This window comes from Aedes albopictus, chromosome 2, assembly GCF_035046485.1.
Source record: "Aedes albopictus strain Foshan chromosome 2, AalbF5, whole genome shotgun sequence".
Lineage (NCBI taxonomy): Eukaryota > Metazoa > Arthropoda > Insecta > Diptera > Culicidae > Aedes > Aedes albopictus.
The window spans coordinates 332,897,345-332,923,553 of record NC_085137.1 but is presented as its reverse complement, the minus strand read 5'-3'; the positions used below and the strand labels follow the sequence as shown (position 1 = coordinate 332,923,553).

General features: G+C 35.9%; 1 protein-coding gene across 1 annotated transcript in view; it reads left to right on the top strand.

Moving 5' to 3' along the window:
* The window catches only part of LOC115267615 (motile sperm domain-containing protein 2), a 104,180-nt gene that overhangs the window by 3,520 nt on the left and 74,451 nt on the right, over positions 1-26,209 (top strand). Inside the window, exon 2 of the mRNA XM_062852535.1 lies at positions 14,959-15,541. Within this exon, the coding sequence (XP_062708519.1) occupies positions 15,442-15,541 (100 nt within the window). The 5' untranslated portion in view covers positions 14,959-15,441. The remainder of the gene's footprint in view (positions 1-14,958; positions 15,542-26,209) is intronic.

Genomic DNA, 26,209 nt, shown 5'->3' with positions numbered 1-26,209 from the left:
AAACTTGAATATTTGTTTTATTTTAGTTATTTGAAAGGCTATATAATAAGGTATAACGCCATTTTATGACTTCTTGCAAGCCTTTAAGGCTTTTTACGGCATCATCAGCATCGGCAGCCATGTTAGATGTGTGGCTCGAAATTTCAAAGCTCGAAAATTCTCAGCCACGAAAGCGAATGTTCGTATGAAAAAGTAGGGTCTTGTACCATTTGGGCAGGTGTACCTATTTTGGGCACTTGCCGTTATAACTAAGTCAATTTCAAACAGATTGATTTGAATTTTTGTATAGAGTTAGGCACGTACAGTATCTAACTCTATACAAAATCTCAAATCAATCGGATTCAAATTGACTATAACGGAAAGTGCCCAAAATAGGTACACTTGCCCAAATGGAACAAGACCCTATCATCCTATATGCTCACTCGCAGTAATTGCGATGATACTTTACCAGCTGCATTACTATTGAATTATCAGTTTTTCATCACTTCAAAAACGCGGGGCAAACAATCATACAAAAGCAAAAAATCGATTATTTGTTTGAAAGCTCAATGATGCATCATGACACCTTAATTGATGATGTTATATAGTAGTTATGTGATGGTTTTATGGAATACTGCAAAAAGCTACCAATGAATAATAGGATGGGGCCATTCATTAATTGCGTTAGAGGACATGGAGAAATCTTACACATTATAGTACAACAACTTTTGGAATTTCATAAGAGCATTTCCACCGAATAAGGAGTGTATCGTAAAGTAGTTGAAAATGTTCAAAATAACCTCAAAAATAGTTTAATACAACTTTTAAGTAATTTTATTTTTGGAGATACTGTATAAATCCTTGAAAAAAGAAATGGCTGTTATGATTTTCTAAAAAAAATGTTCTTTTAACTGGGGTTTAAACCAAGATTACTGAACGCATGTTTTTAAATTTTTGCACACCTTCTAAAAAATTGAAATTGCGAAAGAAGTTCGATAATGTTCGAAAATTGTAAACTTTTTTGTGCAAATATAATAAGCTCCAGAATCCTCATGATATAGGCAAATTATTTTTTTTTTTCAAGAAAAATCTCCACTGCATTTAAGCGCAATTCTTAAAAATAAAAAAAGGCCATTTTTTAGGAACCCCTATTTTCTATGCTCCTCCAAATCATGTTTACGCAAATTAAAACTACATAAAATAAAAAATTCGCATTTTTTAAATAGGGTATGTTTTTTGATTTATGGACGAGTAAGTTAGAGTAAAATATAGAATTTTATAACCTTTTAAGATATTAAAAGCAGAACTTCAAAGTTTGACCAAAAAATAGACGTTTTTTAGAGTGGACCATTTTGAAGATAGAGGAGATTTTTCTATCGAAAATATGAATTTTGAAAGGCGGTGTTGAATGATATGTTATGTGTACATAACTGTTAACAAGCATCAAAATTTTCCAGTGTTTTATCGCACAAATTTTACTCGGTACAGCTTTTTGAAATCTTGGAAAATCTTAACAAAATTGCATTTTGTGCAGATTTTTATTTTGTGAGGTGTATTCATTTAACCATATTTTCAACAATACTAAACATTTTCCAAATTTTTTCAAGGTATTCTAAACTTAACTATATTGTGAGGATTTCATAGAAGAACCAAAATGAAAAGACCAACCCAGTTTCGAGATAGAGCATTCTGAACATTTTCAACTACTTTCCGATACACTCCTTATGTCGATTGTTTCTTTAAATTTGATTTTGTATGAATTCTTTGTATATGTAAAATTAAAGATAGATAAAACTAAATTTATTTTACCACATTAGGATTGGAGTGTGTAATAATACACAAAACACCTAGATTAAGTGTCAATGAATGTAATAATTGAATGAGATATCAATAAAGATCACTTAACAAAAAATAAAACAGATCGATAAAAAAATTGAAATTTTACATAAGCATTATGACAAAAAGAACAATCGTATTTTTCATGTTTGGCTAGCTGTTCCGGCAAACGTCGTGCTGTGTTTTTTGACATCCAGTTTCAAGCAGAAATTATTCCCAAAATGGAATCACAGATTTTCCAGCCTTTGCTTCCTTCCCGGTAATTTTTTAAATTTTTTTTTTATACGATCACGTCGGAGCCCTGCACGAGCGCAAAAGTGAAAGAATTTTGTAAATAATGAATACAAATACCATTTCATTTTATTTACATAGATATGTTAGAGTGAACAAGTTGAAAAAGTTAAGGATCAAAAAGTTATATTTTCTGTAGATATTGAAAGTTTTTGAAAATTGTTGAAATACGCATTTATGTATTTTTTATCCAATTTTAAAGTCTGTATTCGATGAAATTTGGACACTAAAAATAATGCATAAGTTTCGATTTTATTAACAAATCTGGCTGACTTGTTGACCAGAAATTTTAAATTCTGTGTAGTCAATACCAGGAAAATTTCATCAAAATCGGTTTAGTATTGTCTATACCATAAACTGTGATTTAGGAATGCTTGGGCACAACTTAACAACTTTTTTGTTAACTCGTCAAAATATCTGAAATTTAACTCGAAGTTTTTAACATAGTATCAATTAAATGGAATTTTTTTTTATCAAATCAGTTCAACACTTTTTTTAATAATTCATATAGGTTCTGACACCATTTGAAAATGGGGCCCTTTTTTGCACAAGCTGCTATAACATATTTTAAACTGATTGATTTGATATTTGGGACATGAATAGATACGTACAGTCTCTAGCCATGTTTAAAAAATCAAGTCATTCGGTTCAAAATTGACTAAGTTATAGCAGCATGCTTGCAAGTACCCAAAATAGGACCCCCTGCCCAAATGGACCCAGGCCCTAGTTTCAATAAAGCTTAGATCGTTTGAACGTAAATTTTAGACACTTTTTTATCACTTTCAAGTTTTGTGTATACTGTACTAGTTGTACTTTAAATACTTTGTAATGAAAGTACTGTCTTGATTCTTATCAACGTTTGACACTATAAAACCTTTGAAAAAACCGTTCCCTGCCCATTTTTGAGCCATATATGGCTATTATATATTATACTAGCTGTACCCGGCAAACTTTGTTTGGCTACTGCGTGTTTTGACGTTTCAAGTTTCTAGCCAAGACCAAGTCCCCGGTCAAAATGTATGCAAGATCGATTTTCAAAAACTCTCAATTTCTCCATGTTTTTTGCCTCATAAACCTTCCTTGGGTGAAAACTAACAGAACAAAACTAAGACGACCAAAATCGAACCTTCCGTTCGCAAGTTATGCGCGGTCCCACGTATGCCACTGCATATTTATATATATAGATAGATAGGGGCCGTCCATATACCACGTGGACAGCTTGGAGGGGGGAGGGGGTTAGCGAAAAGTCCACGCTTGTCCACGGAGCACGGTGGGTTGAAACAGGATTATTATCGCACTTTCATGAACCTAAAATATTTTTTCGTTATAAGTTAGCCTTAGCTGTACAGAAAAAGATTTTGGAGGCTAAAAAATCTTTCATCGGGGAAAATGAAAATAAATCCGATTTTAGTATTTTACCACTTTTCTCATATAATATGGTATTACGCAAATCTGATAAAACTAAACTCCGATAGAAAAAGTTCCCTTTCTAATAATAAATCTGAAACCATTTAGAGAGAAACGAATGTAAAAGTCTGTACAACGTGTTTAAATTTGTTTGGCGTTCGTTTCATGTATCCAGCCCACTACAGTCTGCCGAAAGTCATAAATCATAAAAGTCTACATTCCTTCCATAACACAGCGTAACAAAAATCAACTTTTGGTCTGTCTCAAGAGCAAACTTATGTGTCTCTGACAGGTTTTGGGCCGCTGAATCCGAATCCGGGCTCAGATTTGCTCCAGCACGTCACAATTATGGGCTTTTTGACTACCAGCCATTAAGCATGATTTTTTTTAAGCAATCAAAATGAATTGAGGTATAGCTCAAAATTGTGACGTGCTGGAGCAAATCTGAGCCCGGATTCGGATTCAGTGACCCAAAATCTATCAGAGACACATAAGTTTGCTCTTGAGACAAAAAAAGGTTTCGCTGTGTATATGTCTGGTACATAAATATTTGTAATGAAGGTAATCAAATTCTTACCATTAGTGCGATTCATACATTTGAAGAAGCACCATACACCTGTGACTCATACTATTTGCAGCACATACTCTCCATATGCTAATTTGCCTGAAATTGCGGGTATTAGTTGCACATACTTTGTATGCCAAACCAAATACACGTTAATATTGCGTTGCGTTGCATGGTAACAGAGTAATTCGTAGATTACATACTGAAGATTGTCATGTTAAAACTTTAATACTCCTATTCTAACTGCTTTTGTAATGCTATTTGGGAGGGAACAGCTATCCAATCAGAGATTGAAGTAAAATTGACAAGAAAACTTCCATTTCCGGCCACGCCCATCAAGGATAAGATGAAATGACACCTACTTTATGAAAGGCCAGCGACTCACCGGCGCCCACGTAAGTGTCATGGAGTTGGATATTTTGAACTGGCTGATTAGGGATTCACTATAAGCGAGTGATGCGACCAGATTTAGATTGTGTAAGTGTTTTTGAGTATATTATGTAGAAGTGTTGTTGTGAGTGTAAATGTTTTAGTATGTTTAAACATCAACGTTGAGAGTGACGTAGCTAGAAGATTTTGTCACTCCATGGGCCTTTTTGCTTCAGGGATGGGACACAAGCATTTATTACTAAACGTGCGTGACTTATTTATAAAAAATCTACCTCTGATCTGTTGAAGACTTTCGTCCATACGAAGTCCTCAAATTTTCAAAGACTGTATATTTTGTTCAGTAAATAGTCTCACCGGAGTTATCTCCTTGATAAGTAACGAATGATACTTTTAAGATTAAGTGGGCTGTTGAGTCTCTAATAACAAAAAGTTGACACAAACTTCATAAGATTGGCGTTGTCATATTATGTTAATACATTCAAGAACGACTATTCAACATTTGCTTCAAAATATGGTACACCAGAGCAAGTTGAAACAGAAGGGGTAAGATGAAATAGTGGATTTCTTATTATATTCGAAAAGCTATCAGCATTTCTGCTAAACTAAGTTCAAAAAGCTCAATTGGACAGTTTACATGAATATTAGAAAATAAGCGTGGCTAAATCACCATATTTGTTTGATGATTTCGCAATGGAAGCATCTTTCGCGGCCGTGGTATCAGCAGTGTAAGTCGTTTAGGTGTATCGCAAGCCTCAAATTGTGGTTTAGATTCTCGTTCTACACACCACTCTAATCTGTAGCCATATGGAAAGTTCTCCAGCATCCACTGTGTGTTGTTCACTTAACCCTAAAGGTATCATTTTATAAGTAACAAGAACTCCAGTAAAACTATTCACTGAACAAAATCCTCAGTCTTTGAAAATATTAAGATTTTGTATGGACAAAGGTCCTTAACAGATCAGAGGCAGAACTTTTACAAATAAGTCACGCACGATGTGATTTGAAGTGTAAAGTATGTGCAACTAATACCCGCCATTTCACGCAAATTAGCACATGAAGAGTATGTGTTGCACATGGTATGAGTCACAGGTGTATGGTGCTTCTTCAAATGTATGAGTCGCACTAATGGCAAGTATTTATTTACCTCCATTCAAGCCCGTTCACAGAAAAGACGGCATGGGAGGGGTTTTTCCTATCTTTGGCGAAAGGCGGAGGGGCGTCTAGTATATGAAGCGTAGGCAATGGAGGGGGTCACCCCCCCTTGGACAGGGGCTTGCCTCCATTACAAATATATATGTACCAGACATATGGAAGAAATGTAGGTTTTTATGATTTATGACTTTCGGCAGACTGTAGTGGGCTGGACACATAAAACGAACGCCGATCGAATTTATACACGTAGTACAGACTTTTACATTCGTTTTTCTCTAAATGGTTTGAGAATTGTTATAAGAAAGGGGACTTTTTCCCGAGCAGAGGGGAATATCAAATTAATAATTACGAAATCACAAAACTTGTTTTTATATCTTGTTGTGTTATTATTGAATTATCAATGTATTACGTTTCCATAACATGTTTTGTTGGACAATCTTATATTGTTATGACCAAGCTATTGGTATACAGCAATTAAATAACATTTAAATATCACATTTTGTTGTGGAACAAGTTTAGGTATTATTGTATTATTGAGAGTGTACAAATACTTTATTCTATTGCTATCAAAACTAAAACAAGTTTTGAAATAAAACCTACGTCATTCTACAACGCTATTTACAGCATTTCGTGAGTGAGGGGAACAACTGCATATTCTCTCATCAATTTGTCTTCCTCTTCCATTTTTTATTACAACCTTACTGAGACAAAGAGCAAGCAAACATTTTCTCACGGAATACTAACTAGTGATAGTATTCCGTGGGAAAAAGTTTGCATAATGCACCAGCAAAATTGCTGAACCATTTTTTGAAAAGTGCGCAAAGTTAGGCCCTAGGTGCGCAAAGCATGTTACGCTTACGGTATCACATTTGATAAGAGGTGTGGTGTATTACGTGACATGGAGGTGCTGTAATGTGTACAAAACCAAGTCCCTGCTGGGCGGCGCGAGGTTTGAAATTGACTGAGTTGTAGCTGAAAAGTACCCTACATACATCAAAACGAGAACATAGCAAACGATATTGAAGGTGGGGTTTGAAAGGGACGTTCCAGATTCCGCCTTTGACATGGGAATTTCAATGATAAAAATGTCAAACTTATTGAGTAAACTTGTTTGAACGAATCTAATACAGACAGCTGAATCCAAAATTGTAGATGGTTTTGAATGGGATTTTTCAGAAATATTTTGTATTTTCACATGTTTCCCCTATCTTTCCAGAGGATGAAATCGGTTCTACCTACTTGTGATCAAATATTACACGAACAGTTTAAAATACGCCTATTAGGGAAGAGAGAAACTGAAGTTCGCAATGATTGTTCCGCCCTTCTCACATGATGGTATAAATGTGTATAGCATTCTCAGCCAACACGAAGTCAAATATGATGTAGAATAGGATGCTAAAGGGCAGGCCATATGCGTCAATACTTCCATTTAACCACGGGTAAAGTGTACGCATATCGCCTCCACTTTAGCATCCTATTCAACAGCATATGCGATCGTTTGATATCATAACTGATTTTGCTTTCGGAATGTTATCAATAACTCTTTAATATCAAAATTTGTTATTGAAACATTTTCCAAATTCACTGTTATTAAGTTGTTATTGACACTTACAAAACATGTTATTGAATTGATTTTCTAGGAACAAATTTTTGTTATGTGACTTGTTATTTTGCCGCTTATGACAGACAAGTTTATAACTCAATATGTTATGTTAATAACATAAAAATTACTAATTCCATTATGCAGTTATTTTACCAAAATAACACATTTTGTTATGCTGTTGTTATACTCTTCTGCTCGGGTTCTAGCGGAGTTTGGTTTCATTATATTTGCGTAATACCACATTATATGGGAAAAGTGGTAAAATACTAAAATCGAATTTATTTTCATTTTCCCCGATGAAAGATTTTTTAACCTCCAGAATCTTTTTCTATACAGCTAAGGCTAACTTATAACGAAAAAATATTTTAGGTTCATGAAAGTGCGATAATAATCCTGTTTCAACACACCGTGCGGAGAGGGCCCAAGTAACCAAAAGTTCCGCTTCCCATGACAAAATGCACTTTCAAGTTCCGCCAAGTTCAGATAAAGTTCCAAACGGAACTTTCTGGCTGCTTAAGAGGCTAACGATGAGCCTTGCTGGAACTTCGGTCACAAGTTCCGGCAAGGCTAATCGTTAGCCTCTTAAGCAGCCAGAAAGTTCCATTCGGAACATTATCTGAACTTCGCGGAACTTTAAAGCTGCTTAAGATGCTATGTCGGAACTTTGTCGGAACTTTCAAGTTCATAGAAGTTCAGTTCAGTAGCATTGTGTTTCAATGAAGATTAAATTTATTTCTTTTACAGAAAACAACTGCTTAAGCGTACACGAATAAAAGACAAATATGAATTTATCAAAAAAAAAAAAAATTGCCGCCCATCGGATTTGAACCGATAGTCGCTGCGTGAGAGCCCTACGCTCTACCACAGTACTACAGCTGCGATTGAGTGGACCGCAGGTAAAGTCTGACTTGAATCGATTTTCTGTCGGCAGCTAGTTTTGCACATTTGTACAGTAGTGAAGTTAGCTTGACTTTGTCAAGTGTCTTCAGCAGCGCAGCGGTAAGTCGGCAGGCTATCACGCAGGAGAATCCAGTTCAAATCTACATAGCAGCATGGGAAAATATAATTATCAGCAGCAATTTCCAGACGTGAATCACAAACCTCCATCAACAGGGTGTGATTCAGAAAACACATTTTTGTTTCTGCATGAATTTTGACAAAGTTCGGTCAGAAGCTGCTTAGAAGGCTATCCAGCGTGCTTATGTGAACTTTCAAGTTCCAAAATTACTTAAAAATGAAGCTGCTTAGAAGGCTAATGAGCGACCTCGAACAAGCTGCTTAGCTTATAAAGTACCCTTTTATCTGAACTTTTGGTTACTTGGGGGGGGTGGGGGTTCGTCAAATGTCCACGTGGACAACATTGACATATAAATTAGGAAACAAGAATCTACAAACGAAACTAATTATGTCGCATTATTGATGAGATTCTCTTCAACAGTTCTTTCATACATTTTATTTTATTATACATTGTATTTTAGTTGTAAGTTACTTCTTCAAGGACAAAATCATGGTATTGATGCACAGACTAATTCTGGAACTCGATTTGAATAGGTCGTATGTGCTTTTGTCGATATAATATTCGATTAGTTGGATACGCTTCTTATAGCGGAAATTGTTGAAATTTTACAAAATCAATACAGGTAATCTTCGATATAACGTACCCTCGATATAGCGTACCCTCGATATAGCGAATTCGATATAACGTACATTTTGCTTCGATATAACGTACAACATAGAACATTTAAAATTTTCCCGTGAAAAACCCTCAGATAAGCTACGAAATCACTCAAATCAGTGTATTCTTGCAGTTTTAGCTTTGTTAACAAAAATTAGCTCAAATTGAGGAAATTTTTTGTGTACGTTATATCGAAGCAAAATGTACGTTATATCGAAGCACAAAAAACGAAATTACTTTTTCATGAAAACTCATGTTTTTCAATAATGTTTTTGTGTATTTCACCGAAATCATTATCTGGGTTTAATTTCACGTCGAATTCATCATAACTAACATAAAAAATATTAAAATTTTCTCTGCTTCGATATAACGTACACTTCGATATAACGTACAAAGAGAAAACTTTTTTGTACGTTATATCGAAGAGTACCTGTACATACAACCGATTCCTTACAAAATAGGCTTTCCGTTTTATCATTAACAGCCACCGAAATATCATCCATATTTCTACTATCGATGAAAGCACATACGACCTTTTCAAATCGAGTTCCAGAATTTGTTTTAAATTATCAGAATTTTTATTTACTTAGTTTTCTTCATCGAGAAATATTGTGGAGATTTAAAATGGAGTGTACACCATGCAAATGTTGATGTTTCAGTCCAGGGCTGAAAATCGTCGCCGTACGACCAAAAAAGTCGACGACGAGAACGAAAACTAGATCGTCATCGTTGCTCGTTCCACATCGGATGACTCATTCAAGCCAGCGAATCGTCGTGAAGGGCTTGCGTCGTGACGAAAACAAAATCTTCATTCGCTTTGTTTCGCTCTTCGTCCAAGTGCATCTAGCCGACGGAGTCAATGTTGCCACCAGCAACACACAAAAAAAAAGATTTTAATAAAAAAATATTTGCACCTGGAATCAAACAACGAACCTCCATATTGCCAATCCAGCACTCTTACCAACTGAGCTAGTGAGGTTTCACATCGTCGTAAGTGCCGAAACGCCAATAAAAGCTATTCCCAGTTGGCGTTCGCTTGGCCCGTCGTCGCTCATTTCCAGGGAACAAAGAGGACGACGGAAAAGTTGGTGGGTGACTATTTATGATTGAGCTTCGTCGTGACGCCCGCAGTCGGCGACGAAAAGGCTAATCGTCACCGTTGTTCTTTCGGACGAAGATTGTTTTATTGTTATCTTCACGCAGTGGTGACGAGAAGGACGATTGTCAACCCTGTTTCAGTCAGAAAATTTTCATTGAAGTTCTTTATGGATTTTTCGATGTTTCATATCAAATTTTTAAACTACTTCAAAGTTTCAAAATACATGTAGGAATTTGCAGGCTAACCTCAAAAACTTTTTTTTGTAGGTTCCTTTAAAATTTAAGATGTTTCTAATGGATTCCTCTCTCCTCTTCTTGGCGTAACGCCCTCACTGGGACAAAGCCTGCTTCTCAGCTTAGTGTTCAATGAGCACTTCCACAGTTTTTAACTGAGAGCTTCCTCTGCCAATGACCATTTTGCATGTGTATATCGTGTGGCAGGCACGAAGATACTCTATGCCCAAGGAAGTCAAGGAAATTTCCTTTTACGGATCCTGGACCGACCGGGAATCGAACCCGTCACCCTCAGCATGGTCATGCTGAATACCCGTGCGTTTACCGCCTCGGCTATATGGGCCCTCGTTTCTAATGGATATTAAAGTCTTAACCTCAGCAATACAATTTAGTTGCTGTAATTCTTGTTTTTTGTAAGAATCTAAGAAATATAATCTTATCTCAACAAAAATCTAGGATTTAAAATTAACTTATCTCAACGAAGCAATCAGACAATCATAGATTGAACAAACATTCTAAAAACATCGTCTTCAATCAGAGGCTGTACAGACTAAACATTGAACAATTGCTAACCTTAGACGATGGGCATTACAAAAAAAAAAAAACACCCAGTGAAGAATTTTCCGTTTGACGAAAATTTTCACCAAATGGAGCAAGAATCGAACCTACACTCTCACAAACATGAAGCTGAATTAAAAACAATGTTGAAAACTTGTAGGTACCTATTTTGTGCTACCTACTTGTTTGTATTCTATGTGAAGCTATAGAATATTTGTATTTTATAAAGTTTTCAATGTTTAAGACATTGTTTACGAAGAAAAAAAAAACAATATTTAAAAACAAAACTTTTCAAAATCACTTTTTCCATTTATTTTGGAAATATGAAAAAAAAATCTTTTTTTTTCGGATGTCCACGTGGATATTGAGGGAGGGGGGTAGGGGTCAATGAAAAGTCCACGCTTGTCCACGGGGAGGGGGGAGGGGGTCAAAAACCATGAATTTTCTGTCCACGTGGTATATGGACGGCCCCATATTGCTTTAACACTTTCATAGCTATAACTGTTTGAATGTCATAGTATAAATTAAAAAGTTTTGCTTTTGCGACTATGTGCCCTGCGTACGACTATAACTTTTTAACGATTAGATAAAGTTGAATGAACGCAATATTCATTAGAAACGACACGGTAACATTTAATGTTTCCAATGGACTATTCGCTCTTTGAAGGAAACACGACACTGACAGCGGACTAGCATACAACGCCCTGTGGTACAGTCATATACATTTCTTGATTTATTGATTTGTCTTTATTAAAGAGACTTTCAGCCCTTGGCATATACATTTCTTGACAGTTGCGACGGGAATCGAATCCACGCTCCTCAGCATGATACGGCTATATATGCTTGGTGACACTAGCCTCACGACCACGAGGCCACAAATGTACAGTATTCATACAAAATAATTTTAAACTGAAATCGGTTCAGTATTGTCGACTCTAGAATAAAAACGCAATGTTTTCAAAAATGTTGTTTGTCAAAAGTTGCCCAAAGTTGTGTAACAATTAGGAAAGATGGAAAACTCCATGCTGTCCAAAGGCCAAAGACTACCATATTGTAAGAGGCCTACAAGCATCTCCAGATTAACAAATTGAACACTAAAATACACATCAGATGTTAATCTATTGAGTTACCCGGGGGAATGGACTTATATGCATTAGCGTGGGTCAACGTTGTATCGTTGTATGGGAAAATTTAAAATTGATCAGATTCAATCAGATCAAAGTTTTTAAGATGCCCATTAAGGTCCCAAAAACTGTGCAAAGTTTGGGCATGATTGGTTTAACCCAGATTTTGCGCATCGCGATTGAAATTTTTATAGAATTATACATGGAAAAAAATAGTATTTAGTATTTTTCTTGAAAGTTGAATAAAATTTATACCATAATACCGAGTCACGTTAAAGTGAAGCCCAGATTATATCGAAAAACTTTGTCGAAGACCGCAAATCGATCCAATGCATGTGGAAAAAGATACACTCTTGGAAAGTCAGCACAGATCGAAAAAAGAGTGTAAAATTCTGTGACATATGATGCACATGATTGGAGCGTGGGATATCACAGAAGTTTGCATGACATATCATGTAAAAGTCATAAGATATCAAGAAAAAAATTCACCATGACTCTGAGTGTTTACATGACATATATAACACAAATTTACATGATATATCATGTAAACCATCATAACGCTAAGTTTACATGATTAAAATGAAATTTACATGACGTGCAATTCTCATTATTTGTATCTTTGAGGCCAAAAATTATGATTTTTCTTCATTGTATTTCTTTTACATGTCATCTAATAGTTAAGAACACTCAGGCGATCAGTCGGTTGTAACTTTTGTTATAATAAGACTTGGAACCTTTTGTGGAAAATACAAAAAAGTTATTTTGCCCATATAAAAACCCACGCTAATACGCATTTCGTGAATTGATTGCTTTTAATTTGCGATTATTTTGTATAGTGAACATGTAATATTTTGTTACAAGCTTTTATCCACGGTGCAATCATTAATCGATTATCTCGAAGAAAAAAAATCCTTCATGTCTGGATATTTTCAGTAAACTTTGTGATGAAATCAATATATCTTGGAAACGGTAGTAGTTTGCATAACTTTGCCATACACCTTTTATATTGCAAGTTATGCGTATTTTCATGAATGCTGGTCCAAAAAAAATTCTCACAGGGTATTCAAATAGTTTTACAAATTCCAACTGCTTTTAAATGTACATTTTTGTTCATCGTTTCTACATCTTGACCCACAATAGAATAAACTGCATTACATTTTCGCTATAACATATCAAAAGATAAAAAAAATAAAATACTTGATAAGAGGGGATTAGAAGCAAAGGGTGTAAGGGACAAAAGCGCGTTTTCGAGTAAATGAGGCTCACAGTTTTTCATAAATTTTCAATCCCTTACAAAATGTATGAAGTTTCAAAATCGACCCAATTTTCTCTGATTTATTGCAAATTTTCTAATCATTGTACAAATGATCTTTAAAAGGTTTCTAACAGCATGAAATGTGAAGATTTTGTTTATATGGTCAGCACAAAATCGACAAAAAGGTCACTCTTTTGCATCTGTGCCCCTTATAAATAAATAATTACTCAGAAATTCCCAAATATATTGCCGAAGATTGAATGTATTGATTTATTTACTGATGTACGGTTGTTGGGGGTCACAATTGGTAAAAAATGTCATTGTTCTGCAATTTTTGCTTCTTCGCATGAAAAAGTACTTCGATAATGTTCTGGTCAAGGTTGATACTACTTACTAATAATGTATTATATGATGAATTTGTGTTTGAGATTCTAAAAAGTATCAATCCACCCAAAAGTGTGACGTTTCATCGATTTAAAAGTGGCATTTTGAAAATTGATTATTTTCAAGCTTTTTTCGATGATTTATCAAAAATTAACTAATTGCTCTAAACCCTCTTTTTTGACAGAAACTACTGACAACTACGAGGATGGCTCCATAAAATGTTTGATTCGCAATATTTGATGACATATTTCATATTATTGACTCAATCTCGCACCTCTGACTCATTATCATCCTTTTTTGAACCTGGGGCTACTGCTTTGGGGCGAATCCGACGACTACTTCTTGCTGTGTACATTTTTTAAGGAGAAACATCAGAAAATACAAATATGGCTGCCATAATGGCCGACTTGGACCCCTACTCACGCTTTCATTATGACATAATGACGGATTTTGTGATGAGATTACTGGAGTGTTATTTTTTCTGAAGCTCAGGTGAAATTTGTGGAAATTAAAAAAAACGCCAAAACAGAAATATTATAGTTAGGAATCTTGAGCAGCAGGCCCATGCACAGAAGTTTTTCCAGGGGTTTTTCCCAATTTCGGCAAAAGGCGGAAGGGCGCCTAGTGTATGAAGCGTCGGTAATGGGGAGTTTAACACCCAAAACACCCCCCCCCTCCAACCTCCCCTCCACAACTTGTGCACGGGCTTGTTAGGCAGACTAGTAAAAAGTATCAAAACACTGCCTTTAGTAGCATGGTGTGAAGAATTTACGTTACGAACCTTATAGTTCCCCTGAAATCCCAAGCCAATTTGAATGAGCAGAATATAATTCAAAATACCCATGCATTGAAGAGCTACATCCTCTATTCAATAAAGACGATCTTTCGAAAGATGAATGGTAAGACATAATACTAGACTAGAAGAACAAGAAGGAAAAGAACCAACCTTCTTGATTGACCTTACTCCATAAGCATAAAATACGATAAAATAATCTTTATGAAACCATTGAACGTAACGTAACTGACAACACTGCTGATAAGAATCTTCATCAAAACCTTACCAGGTGTCATAGATATCAGCATTTTTTTATCTTTGCCCACCCAGGTGTTCAAACGCTAGCACAACGTTCAAATTGAGCCCTGACATCAGGTGTTACATTTGTAATTAATAATCCCAACAAAACTCACGCTCGATACAAGCAAATGACAAACATTATCGTCACTTCCACGCTCCATCGTGCTTCAGTTGTTTCCACCAACAGCAAAGTGGAAAGTCACTTCGCAACGACAACTCACTCTCTATATATGTGCCTAAAAGACCCAGACCTTTGGTAACCACATTGCATGGCAAAATTCAGAAGCCCCGAAAATAGCGAAACTGTTTTTCATCGTTATATTAATTTGAAGGTTATTCACACGAAGCTCCGCAGAAGAAACGAAAAGCTCAATTTACAACTGCACAGGAAAGTTATTGTGATATACAGATCAAACGGATGGAGAAGTGAGAGGAAAACAGCAGTGATGTGAAGTCTGTGTGTGCCAAAGTCGTTTAGCAAACAGAAGCATTTCTACGTATAGTGTACAAGTGCAATATACCTACCTAGCTAAGTATCGAAAGCGAAAGCCAGGAAAATCAGTGATAAAAGGGAAAAATGTGCCAACCAAGTTGCCAAAACGGAATCAAGGAAAGTGCTTAAATTAGGGTTTGAGAAGATTTTCTCCATTCTTCTTGCCGGTTAAGAAGGAAAAGGGGGAAAAGCTTCGCATGTACGTTGTACATAGATACCGAAAGGGGCGCTGCATAACGAGTCTAAAGGAAAACTTCGCAACGACAAGCTGCTTCAGCAAAATCATTCTTAGTCGTACTATCAACAACGTGGTGCTTCCAAGATGACCCTGCCAGACACACTGAATCCCGGCCCGGAGGTCGTCGATCAGCTGCGGCAAATGTTCAAGCAGAAAATGGAGCAAAATGCGGCGAAAATCCCTGGTAAGTAGAAATACCACTTGCAGTAGAAGAGTCGTGGATTAGCGAGAATGCATTATCTTGAGGTGTTTGCTCTTACATATGTACGTTGTGTTGTGATGTTTACGGTTTGCGAGAGATAAGAAATTGATAGTATGATGTAGCTGCATGGGAATCATCTTTATGAGGGTAAAGTCCACAAACGCGATACAAGTCAAAATGCATGGATTTAGGTTTTTTTTTTGTCGATTTAATCACTGTAATTAGATTGTTTTGTCTTTATTTTTGTATTTTTATTCTTTTTATATATACATATATTTTTTTATTTTTGAAATGCACTCCCGATCAAAAATTTGGGTTCAGGCCCTCAAAATATGTCAGTTTCTTAGGCCCATAACTCCACCAATTTGCGTTCGATTTTATATTTATATTTTATGATAATAAGTCAAAGAAACTTAAAACATGATTTAGGTTAAATTTTTACAAAAAGAATGTTTGTAAACTTAAACTAAAGTTGCAACATTTTATAAAGAAATAAATTTAAACTTTCAGGGAATAGATAAAACGATCGGAACAGGCAAAATTTTCACTTTCCAAAAAATGTTCAATAAGCTGTAACTTTTTGAAAAGCGCATCAAATATTCTCAAATTTTCATTATGAGTTGATCAACTAGTTGTATATCAGTGGCAGTGCTGGGAATGGTAACAGTAGTTTGCTTTGATTTCATGATTGACTCGTTGTCTTTTGAAATCCGGAAGAAATTTATTTGAATCAATACAGTAGGCGTTCTAAACCATTTCTACGGTAGCAGCCACAGTGCGGGAGCTCCAAAACGAGTGTCAGTGAAATTCGTTTTACGTACTGGAGTACTTCGTACTTCACTAGGAGCAGTTTTATTTATTTTTTTTTTCATTAAAGCTATATTCGTCATTAAGCTATCTCAACGTTTTAAAAATATGCTGAGCTCGTTGAATTTTCATTCCCCTTTACCTGACCAATCCCTGACCTTTCCCTGAGTGGACCACTGTATTTCCGAGGAACGATTACCGATCGCCCGTCTGTTTCGTTCAACCCTCTCGTTATGCCTTCCAAGCATCGGTCCTTCCGAGGCCTCATCCATGCAGCAGGAGAAGACATTCTGTTCTTTCACTGAACTGCCATTTCTCAAAAGGTTCCGTCCGCGGTTGTCTGTTCGATTCTGCCAATGATTCAGTGGTCAAAATTTGGAAAAAGAACGAACTATTCTGCACGAAATGATAAAGATTCTAGAAAAAAAAGTATAATTATCCGTTAGCCAACTTTGAGCTATTGTATCTTCGGATTCAATGCGCCGAATGTACTGAAATTTTGACCATTTATGACTTATATGATTAGCTCTGAAAAACGTTTGACTAAACTTAAAACTATTAACAAGAGGAAAAAATATAGCGATTACATTTATTTTATGATTTTTAAGTAAATTGATCTATGTTTTATATGCATCTTATTACTTTTTCAATTTATTGGCGACAACTTTGTTACTTATCTTCAAAACATATTTTTATTCAGGTCAATTAGAGGGAATTTACATGAACTACAGTCAGAATCTTGAATTTTGAAACGATGTTGAAGTTTTGAATAATTTGGTGTTTATCAGAAAAACAAACTAATCGTTATAATTTTCTTCCGTATTAAAAATTTTATGTTAAGTCAAAAGTTTTTCATAGCTCATTATATAAGTCAAAATATGGTCATTATATGGTCAAAATTTCAGTGCATTCGGCTCATTGAATCCGGAGATATAACAGCTCAAAGTTAGCTATCGAATAATTATACCTCTTTCTAGATAAAATTATAACTTTGTCCAGAAAAGCCCGCTCTTTTCCAAATGTTGACCACTGATACACAACTAATTAATCTACAGTGAAAATTTGAGAATATTTGATACACTTTTCTAAAAGTTACAGCTAGTTGAACTTTTTTTAGAAAGTGAAAATTTTGCCTGTCCCGAGCATTTTGTCTATCCCCTGTACGACTGTATCGCTGGAAATTGGATCCACCAAATTTTTATATGAAAGCGGTAATACTATAAATACAGTCGGAACCCGCTCGTTGAGCCACAACCTCTACCCAACCAACGAATTCGATTCGCTAGTTGGGTGAAGTGACAGCAGCACAAGGGGCGTGCGCATTGTTTTTTCAAATCATGTTTAGGTTGGAAGTAAAAAATAAAATTTTTCAATTTGTTTTTCATTTAGAGCAAAACTGATACGTTTTGCAAGATACACATATGGCCTATGCGAAAAATAATTATTTTCACCCATTTTTAGTCGGTGAAGTGAAAATATAGATGTTTTTGAAACCATCCCGACCAAAGTACAAGCACATAACGCTTTCATTGATCGACAAAATAAAGATTGCCAATGTTTTGCATTTGTTCGAAGAAATTTTACATATTGTTTTTTTGTTAAGAAATATAAAATAGATATTCTTTTCGATTATCAGTGAAGTTTAAGAAACCAGAAACTCATTAGCTTGCCCCTCGAAATTACAGATTGGTTGTCATTTTCATTTTGACATTGAATTATGACATCCAGGTACTTTTTAGTTGGCTGACAGCTCAACTAACGGAGCCCCAACTAAAAAGTCACCCAACTATTAAACCCCCAACCATCGGGTCATGACTGTACCAAATTTGTATCAGCTTTCAACTGATTTTTACCTTTTACCTTTTTACTTTTAACTAAGCTGAAAAATCTAGAACAAAAAGTTATCAGATAAATGTCATCGACCAAAATTTTAGGGTCACTATAGTAAAACATGGAAAAGTGATTTGGTGATATCTTTGTCACCTTCCGTTCCGTTTTAATTATTTTTGGCTCATTTTAGAGGTAATAAACTAATTTTACGTATTATGCCTTGAATTTAACGTATTCAATGATTTATATACATTAAAATATTATATAAAGTTAACACATTGCATCACTTTTCAAAAAATAAGGTAATTTTATGTTAAGTTTTAACAAATATGTATTGTAGCGTGGGTCATCGGCACTGGTTTCTGATATCGAAGCTTTTATGTTGAATTTCAGGTTCTGAATATCCGTGCAAAATTTGAGCACGATCGGTTGCGTCTACACTTTGCTATTGAAATTTGTATGGGGTTTTGTATGGAAAAACATGCTTTTTTGCATTTTTGTCATAAGTTGAAAAAAAATGTCTGAAACTTTTTAACCGATGATGTGAAAAAATAGACTAGAATGTTCTGAAAAACTTTGTCGAAGATCACAAAGCGATCCGATGCTTGTAAATAATGTTATATTCAGTAAACCGCATGCATGTGATTAAGATTTAACACGTAAAGAAATAACAATAGCATCAAAATCATGCTGCTTCAGCAAGCAATGCCAACGCTATAACTTTTTAATGGGCATCAGATCACTTCGTGATCTTCGACAAAGTTTTTCAGGACACCCAAGTCTATGTTTTCACATTATCGGTTTATGATTTTAGAAAAAAACAAGCTTCTGAGAGAAATGTATAAAAGCATGTTTTCTCATGTAAAATCCCAAACAAACTTCAAACGCAATGCGCAAAACGTAGACATAACCGATTGTGCCCAAATTTTGCACAGTCATTTGGATCCTGAAATAAGACCTAAAAACTTTGATCTGATGGGATGCCATCAAATTTTCCATTTTCCATATAATGGATGGCCCACTGTAGGTTCAATGCCTTTACTTCATTCACAGCGAAACAAAAATAAACTAATGGTCTGCCTCAAGAGCAAACTTATGTGTCTCCGAAGGATTTTGGGCCGCTGAATCCGAATCCGGGCTCAGATTTGCTCCAGCACGTCACAATTTCGAGCTACATCTCAATCTATAGGGCAAAATATGCGATTTTGTTTTTTTTTTACTACAAGCCATTGCGCATGAAAATATTTTTTAGGCAAACAGAAGATAAATTGGTTAGTTAACATGTACATCAAAGACTTATGTAAAATATTTCGTTTTACAAAACCGAATTCGATAGTTTAAGGACAGACTTGTAAAAATCCCAAAATGGCCGCCACAATGGCCGACTTTGGCACCTACTCACGATTTCGAGGGCACAAACCTCTTCGTAAACAAAACCAGCGCACCTGATCTTCTTATTTTAAGCTTATCACAAGCGAGCAAGAGCAGAATAATAAAATGCACTGTTGTGTGAAGCTTGCTTCTTGAGATTTGTGCGTTTGATGTTTTGATGCACTATTGAAGCGGGATGTCAAGACGTTTGTCCTTAAGCGATATATGCTAGGTACGAAATTTCACATACAAGTGACTCTTCAAAAGTTGCATGCACGTTTACTTAGTAACATAAAATGCTTAAATCTATGAAATTTTATTTGGTGATACGAAATGTTTTGCATGAGTCGTTAATTTAGATGTTAATTCACCAATTTACCCTTTGATTGGTTAAAAAAATGATTCCATGCTTAATAGCTTGCAATCAAAAAGCCCAATATCACATATTTTGCCCTATAAATTGAGGTATAGCTCAAAATTCTGACGAGCTAGGGCAAATCTGAGCCCAGATTCGGATTCAGCGGCCCAAAATCTGTCAGAGACACATAAGTTTGCTCTTGAGACAACAAAATGTTGCGCTGTGTAATTTAATGAAAGATGACAAAGATATCAACAAATCACCTTTCCATGTATTACTAAAGTGACCCCAAAACATTTGGCCGATACATTATTTTAAAAGATGACCCAAAACTTTTGGTCGATGGCATCGAGAGTTAACTTACTTAATAACTTTTTATTCCAGATTTTTCAGCTAAGTTCGGTAAAAAGTAGTTGAATACTGATAGAAATTAGGTTATATTACCGCTCTCATCTTAAAGTTTGGTCAACCTAATTTCTAGCAACACTGCCAACACAGTTCAAATACAAATCGGGAAATAGTCTTATACAATAATCGAAATTTGTTGCTGTGAATGCCGGGCAACTCACTGGAACAATCCGTTCCCAGCCATCTTAGCAAACTGCAGTAGAATCACTTGGCATAATACGGAACCTCACGGTGATGGCGACTTGCTCCGCCAACAGTTCACTCGTCAATGAGGCAGCATCACACTGACGACGACCCCGACATGGTGCTGGCTGTCACTGATGCTTGCTAGGGGAAATACACGCATGGGAAATGCTACTCAGCTTTGTTCATACCCCACAGTTGCAAAAATAAATTTGGATAAATTCAGAGATGCCATATATATATATATATATATATATTTTTAATCTGTATCACTTTTTCCAAAAATCTGTATCCCATACAAAAAAAAATAACTCTTCTAGCTCAAAAATCTATATTTCATATAAAACGTAATCTGTACTGATGCTCAAAAATCTGTATAATACTGATAAATCTGTATATAGGACATCCCTGGATATCAAAATCCTCCAGTAGTTCCTTCTGAGCGTTTCCCGGGGTGTTCCTTAGGGATATCTTCCAGGAGTTATTTCTGTGCATCTTCTACAAATTCTTTCTGAAATCCCTTTAGGAGTTCTTTTGTGAGAATCCTCCAGAGCTTCTTGCTAAGTTTCCTTCGGGAGTTTCTTCTGGGAAGCCTTCACAAGTTCCTGGAGAAATATCTAGAGAGAAATTCTAGATCCCCAACAAAAACTTCTGTAGGACTCACTATAGGAGCTTCTATAGGGTTTTTGGAGCCTATAAAAAAGATTTATAGAGGAATCTGGAGAAATCTGCATTAAATTTGGAATCCCAGCAGGAGTTTCTGAGAGAAACCAAGATGAAATTCTGAAGCAATCTACAGGAAGAAATTGCTGAAGTAATCTACAGAAGAAATACTTGCGAAAAAAAAGGGAGAGCTCCTGATGGCCCCTGGTGAAAAAATTCCTGGAAAAATCTACAATTCAATACAATTTCTTGAGAATCCTCTACCAAGAATTCCTGAACCACTCTAAATTGGAATTTTTGGAATAATCGATAGAGGGATGGAGGGAATCTCCAAATAAAATTTCTGAAAAAATCTCAAGATCATGGTGGAATTCTCACATGATTTTTTGAAGACATTTACAAACATTTTGATAAATCGGAGCTTGACAAAAACGGAGCATGTTAAAATCAAAGCCACAGCCGGGGCCCGTAGCGTAGTGGCTGCGCGTTCACTTCATAAGTGGATGGTCATGGGTTCGATCCCAGCCCCGGCACTTGCAATTTTTCGTCAGTTGCTCTTCCCCCTGAGAGCGGTTGGCACCTGACCCTCTTCAGAGCATATGCTCCAACGGACCCGGAAACCTGGATATCGGCTAATGGCAACTCATAAGAGCCACACATCAACATCCCCGTGCTCATCATTTTACCATGATAGGGTAGAAAGTGAAAGCAGCGCAACGGCAATCAGTTCGATGTAGTACAATTAGAATAGAATACATTTAGGCGTTGTACAAAGTGTAAGTACAGCTTCCAATTGGAATCGCTCACGCAGTACCCTAGTGGACAAAAGAGCTGTAAATTAGGTTAAGTGATTGAAGAATAATAATAAATCAAAGCGTAACAAACTGTAACGGCCAGAGCATCCATGACACCGAAACCCGGTCGCAGATTCAACCCTGTATCACGTTTTTCTGTACTGCGAGATTCACTCTCTGAACCCGTGTCCAATAAGTTCTCATACAAAATACAAATTTAAACAATATAATTTTATTTCACATCTGTAATTCATATTTTCAAAATGAACGCATGTATTGAAGGGCCACTCAATGCTGATTGAATAAAGCATACAGTTTAGAACAACATTATTTTCTATTTGTTTTTATAAGCCCAGCTGTACACTTCCTTTTTCTGAAATCCGTTTGATCCGGCACGCAAGAAAAATGTTCGAAAAGTTTTTCATTCTACGGTAGCTAAACAGAGTCCTTAAGGTTAAATTTTGTGTTTTTATCCCAAGTACTGTACCAAATGGATAGGCTAAAGCTTAAAAAAATACAATTTTGGTGATGATATGGTAAGACATTTTCTAATAAACTTCACTGGAGCTAATTTCCTTGAAAATGATCGTTATATTAAAGATAAACATCATAAAATGGCTTCGTTCTCCACCGATACAGAATCTCATTTTTTTTTCTCTTTTGGCCATAGTTACTACTAGCAATAGAGAGGACAGGAACCTAATTTGTTTCAACTTTAAACCATTACTCGTTAAAATGTGACGAAATACCAAAGATATGGCGAGCATGCCAGCTGAAATGGACTTACGACACATAAGCGATCAGCAGAGAAGGATGAAGGACAGTTAATTTCTAAACATATGCTGCATTTAGTCAGTGTTAGTTTGCTTTTTAATAAATATATTTACTTTGATAATCCTAATTACAGATGTGAAAAGCATTCAATTGGATTTTGTATGAGAACTTATTGGCCACGGTGTAGATTGGTTTGAGTACAGTGATGAAATAGATGAGCCACGCTGGAAAGATTGGAGGTCAGTTTCGTGTTTTGTTGATAAGGGAAAGCTATCAATTGTGTTAAATGATCTTTTAATAAATTGAATGTTGATATTTGAATAGTTGAATCAAGAGTTGAATAAAGTTTAGTTTTGTCGAAAGAAAAAAAAACGTTTAAATATTATTCTATTACTTGGTTTCCCAGAGGGGTCGCCGGCCTTCATTCGGGGCGTCACGAGGGACAGTGGAATATTTTACTGTAACAGACAACAAATGAAGGAATTTCTATGGTGGGTCGCGAAAAGTATAGGGGATGGATAAAATGATCGGGACAGGTAAATTTTCTCTTCTCAAAAAAATTTCAAATAGTTGAAACTTTTCGAAAAGTGCATCAAATATTCTCAAATTTTCTCTGTAAGTTGATCAACTATTTCTGTATCAGTGGACAAAATTTGGAAAAGATCGAACTATTCTGCACGAAGTTATAAAGATTCTAAAAAAAGGTAGAATTATCCGATAGCCAACTTTGAGCTGTTATATCTCCGGATTCAATAAACCGAATGCAATGAAATGTTGACCATTTATGACTTATATAATGAGCTTTGAAAAACTTTTGACATAACTTAAAATTCTTAACACGGACGAAAATTATAACGATTAGATTACTTTCATAATAAAACACCAAATTTTCTTAAATTTCAACATCGTTTCAAAATTCGAGATGTTAATTATAGTTCATTTAAATTCCCTCTGATTGTCTTGAATACAGATATGTTTTTAAAGGAAGTAACAACATAGGAGGCAATTCATTGAAAAAGTAATGGGATACATATTAAAAATAGACCAATTTACTAAAAATCATAAAATTAATTAAATCGCTATAACTTTTTCTCTTGTTAATAATTTCAAGTTTAGTCAAACGTTTTTCAGAGCTCATTATATAAGTCATAAATGAACAAAATTTCATTGCATTTGGTTTATTGCATCCGGAGATATAACAGATCAAAGTTGGCTATCGGATAGTTCTACCTTTTTCTAAAATGCTTATAACTTCGTGCAGAATAACCCGATCTTTTCCAAATGTTGTCCACTGATACACAACTAGTTGATCAACTTACAGTGAAATTTTTAGAATATTTGATACACTTTTTGAAAAGTTACAGCTAATTGGACATTTTTTGAAAAGTGAAAATTTTGCCTGTCCCGATCATTTTGTCAATCCCCTGTACGTCTGCTGGCAAAATGGGGTCGCGCATCTGAAAGTTCGGCAACCTATGTTAACAATTAGTTTATTAATTAATTTTCATAGTTGTTTGAGTGTTTTGGAAAATCGATCTTCCGTGCATTTTGTGACCGGGGACTTGGTCTTGGATAGCAACTTGAAACGTCAAAAAACGCAGTAGATTTGCTCATGGTTTCAAAGTCGAATTTAGATTTATTTGTAATTGGTATATTGTGGAAAAACAACCGACTAATTATTAACAAAATTGTCCCTTTTATGTTGGCTTTTCGGCCAGGATAAAATTATAAGCGAGGTAATACTGTTTCATCCGACTTTTCAACGCAAGAAGGCCCAAACCGGGTCGAAACGTTTTTTTTTTTAATTTTGTTCAACACTAATATTTTTTTCCAAATATTAATTTAAATTAGGTTATAATTCAGATGTCAAAGAAAAATATCACAATCTTCTTCTCTTTTTTTTAGATTCCATGATCCGATCATTCTGAAAACTCTGCTTCTAAAGTTACCCAAGATGCTTGGTTGGGATGCGACTGGGATGATTTTGCTTCGGAATGTTGGCTTTGCAGTCTTTTGGGGAATCGAAAACACTAGTTTATGATTTTTCCCGACGTTTCGGTCCGTATGGGACCTTTTTCAAGGGTTCAATCGGTCAAGGTTTCCTAGTCAAGATGGCTTTGCTAAACTCAAAAATGTCATGCGGAAGTTTTGGTATAGATTGAGTCCGTTCGGTTTTCAACCGTCGTGATGCGGACAATCTCCTACCTATCGGGCGGTCTAGAATTCGGTCCCTGTTTTTGGAATCTTGGAAGCAATGGTGGAAGATTCCAAAAACAGGGACCGAATTCTAGACCGCCCGATAGGTAGGAGATTGTCCGCATCACGACGGTTGAAAACCGAACGGACTCAATCTATACCAAAACTTCCGCATGACATTTTTGAGTTTAGCAAAGCCATCTTGACTAGGAAACCTTGACCGATTGAACCCTTGAAAAAGGTCCCATACGGACCGAAACGTCGGGAAAAATCATAAACTAGTGTTTTCGATTCCCCAAAAGACTGCAAAGCCAACATTCCGAAGTTACCCAAGATGCATTTAAGCTTTTTTTAAGCACAAGTAAGTTATGCAACTACACTTGTTGGTTTGGTTTTGTAGGATATGTTTTAAACATGTTTAGTTTGTTGACATCTGAGAAGTATGATTAAGTTTTGCAGTTGCCTGAATATATTTATCAAAACATATTAATGATAAGCTATAGTTTCGAAAACATTATATTCGTGTATGCACCACATATATGGTTTTGCATTACAAAATGAACCCAAATAACTTACCAAGACTCCCGTTTTCTCGCAACAGCGTTCAGCAATGAACATTGGGTATTCCAACGCACCCAACCAACTGAATTAGGAACCATTCACATCTATTGTTTGCGCCATCGGGTTCTCGAACCTTGCTTCCACACAGGTTGTATGATGGATAGGATGTGAACAGACCAATTTGGTATCACTATAACCGCTTCCGGTTGTACTTCATCCCCTTTGTTAATCACCAGGATCATACTCTTATCGAGCGTATCACCAGCGTAAGAAATCCAGCATTCACTATCACCAGATTAATGTCGGACAACTTCAACACCAGGATTGGAAAATCAGCTTACACGAAAGCCTAAAACTTCATTTCATTCATTTATTTAGTTAACATCAAATTCATGATAATACTGAATCAACAATTTGCCGCCATAATACTCGACTTGCAGCTGCAGTTCTCCAACGTCGGTCACGCCCAACACACGCCAGATCACGCTCCACCTGGTCCGCCCATCGTGCTGTCTGCGCTCCACGCCTTCTTGTACCAACCGGATGGTTAGCAAACACTAGCTTTGCAGAGTTGTTGTCCGGCATTCTTGCAACATGCCCTGCCCATCGTATCCTTCCGGCTTTGGCCACTTTCTGGATGCTGGGTTCGCCGTATAGTGCAGCGAGCTCGTGGTTCATCCTTCTCCGCCACACACCGTTCTCCTG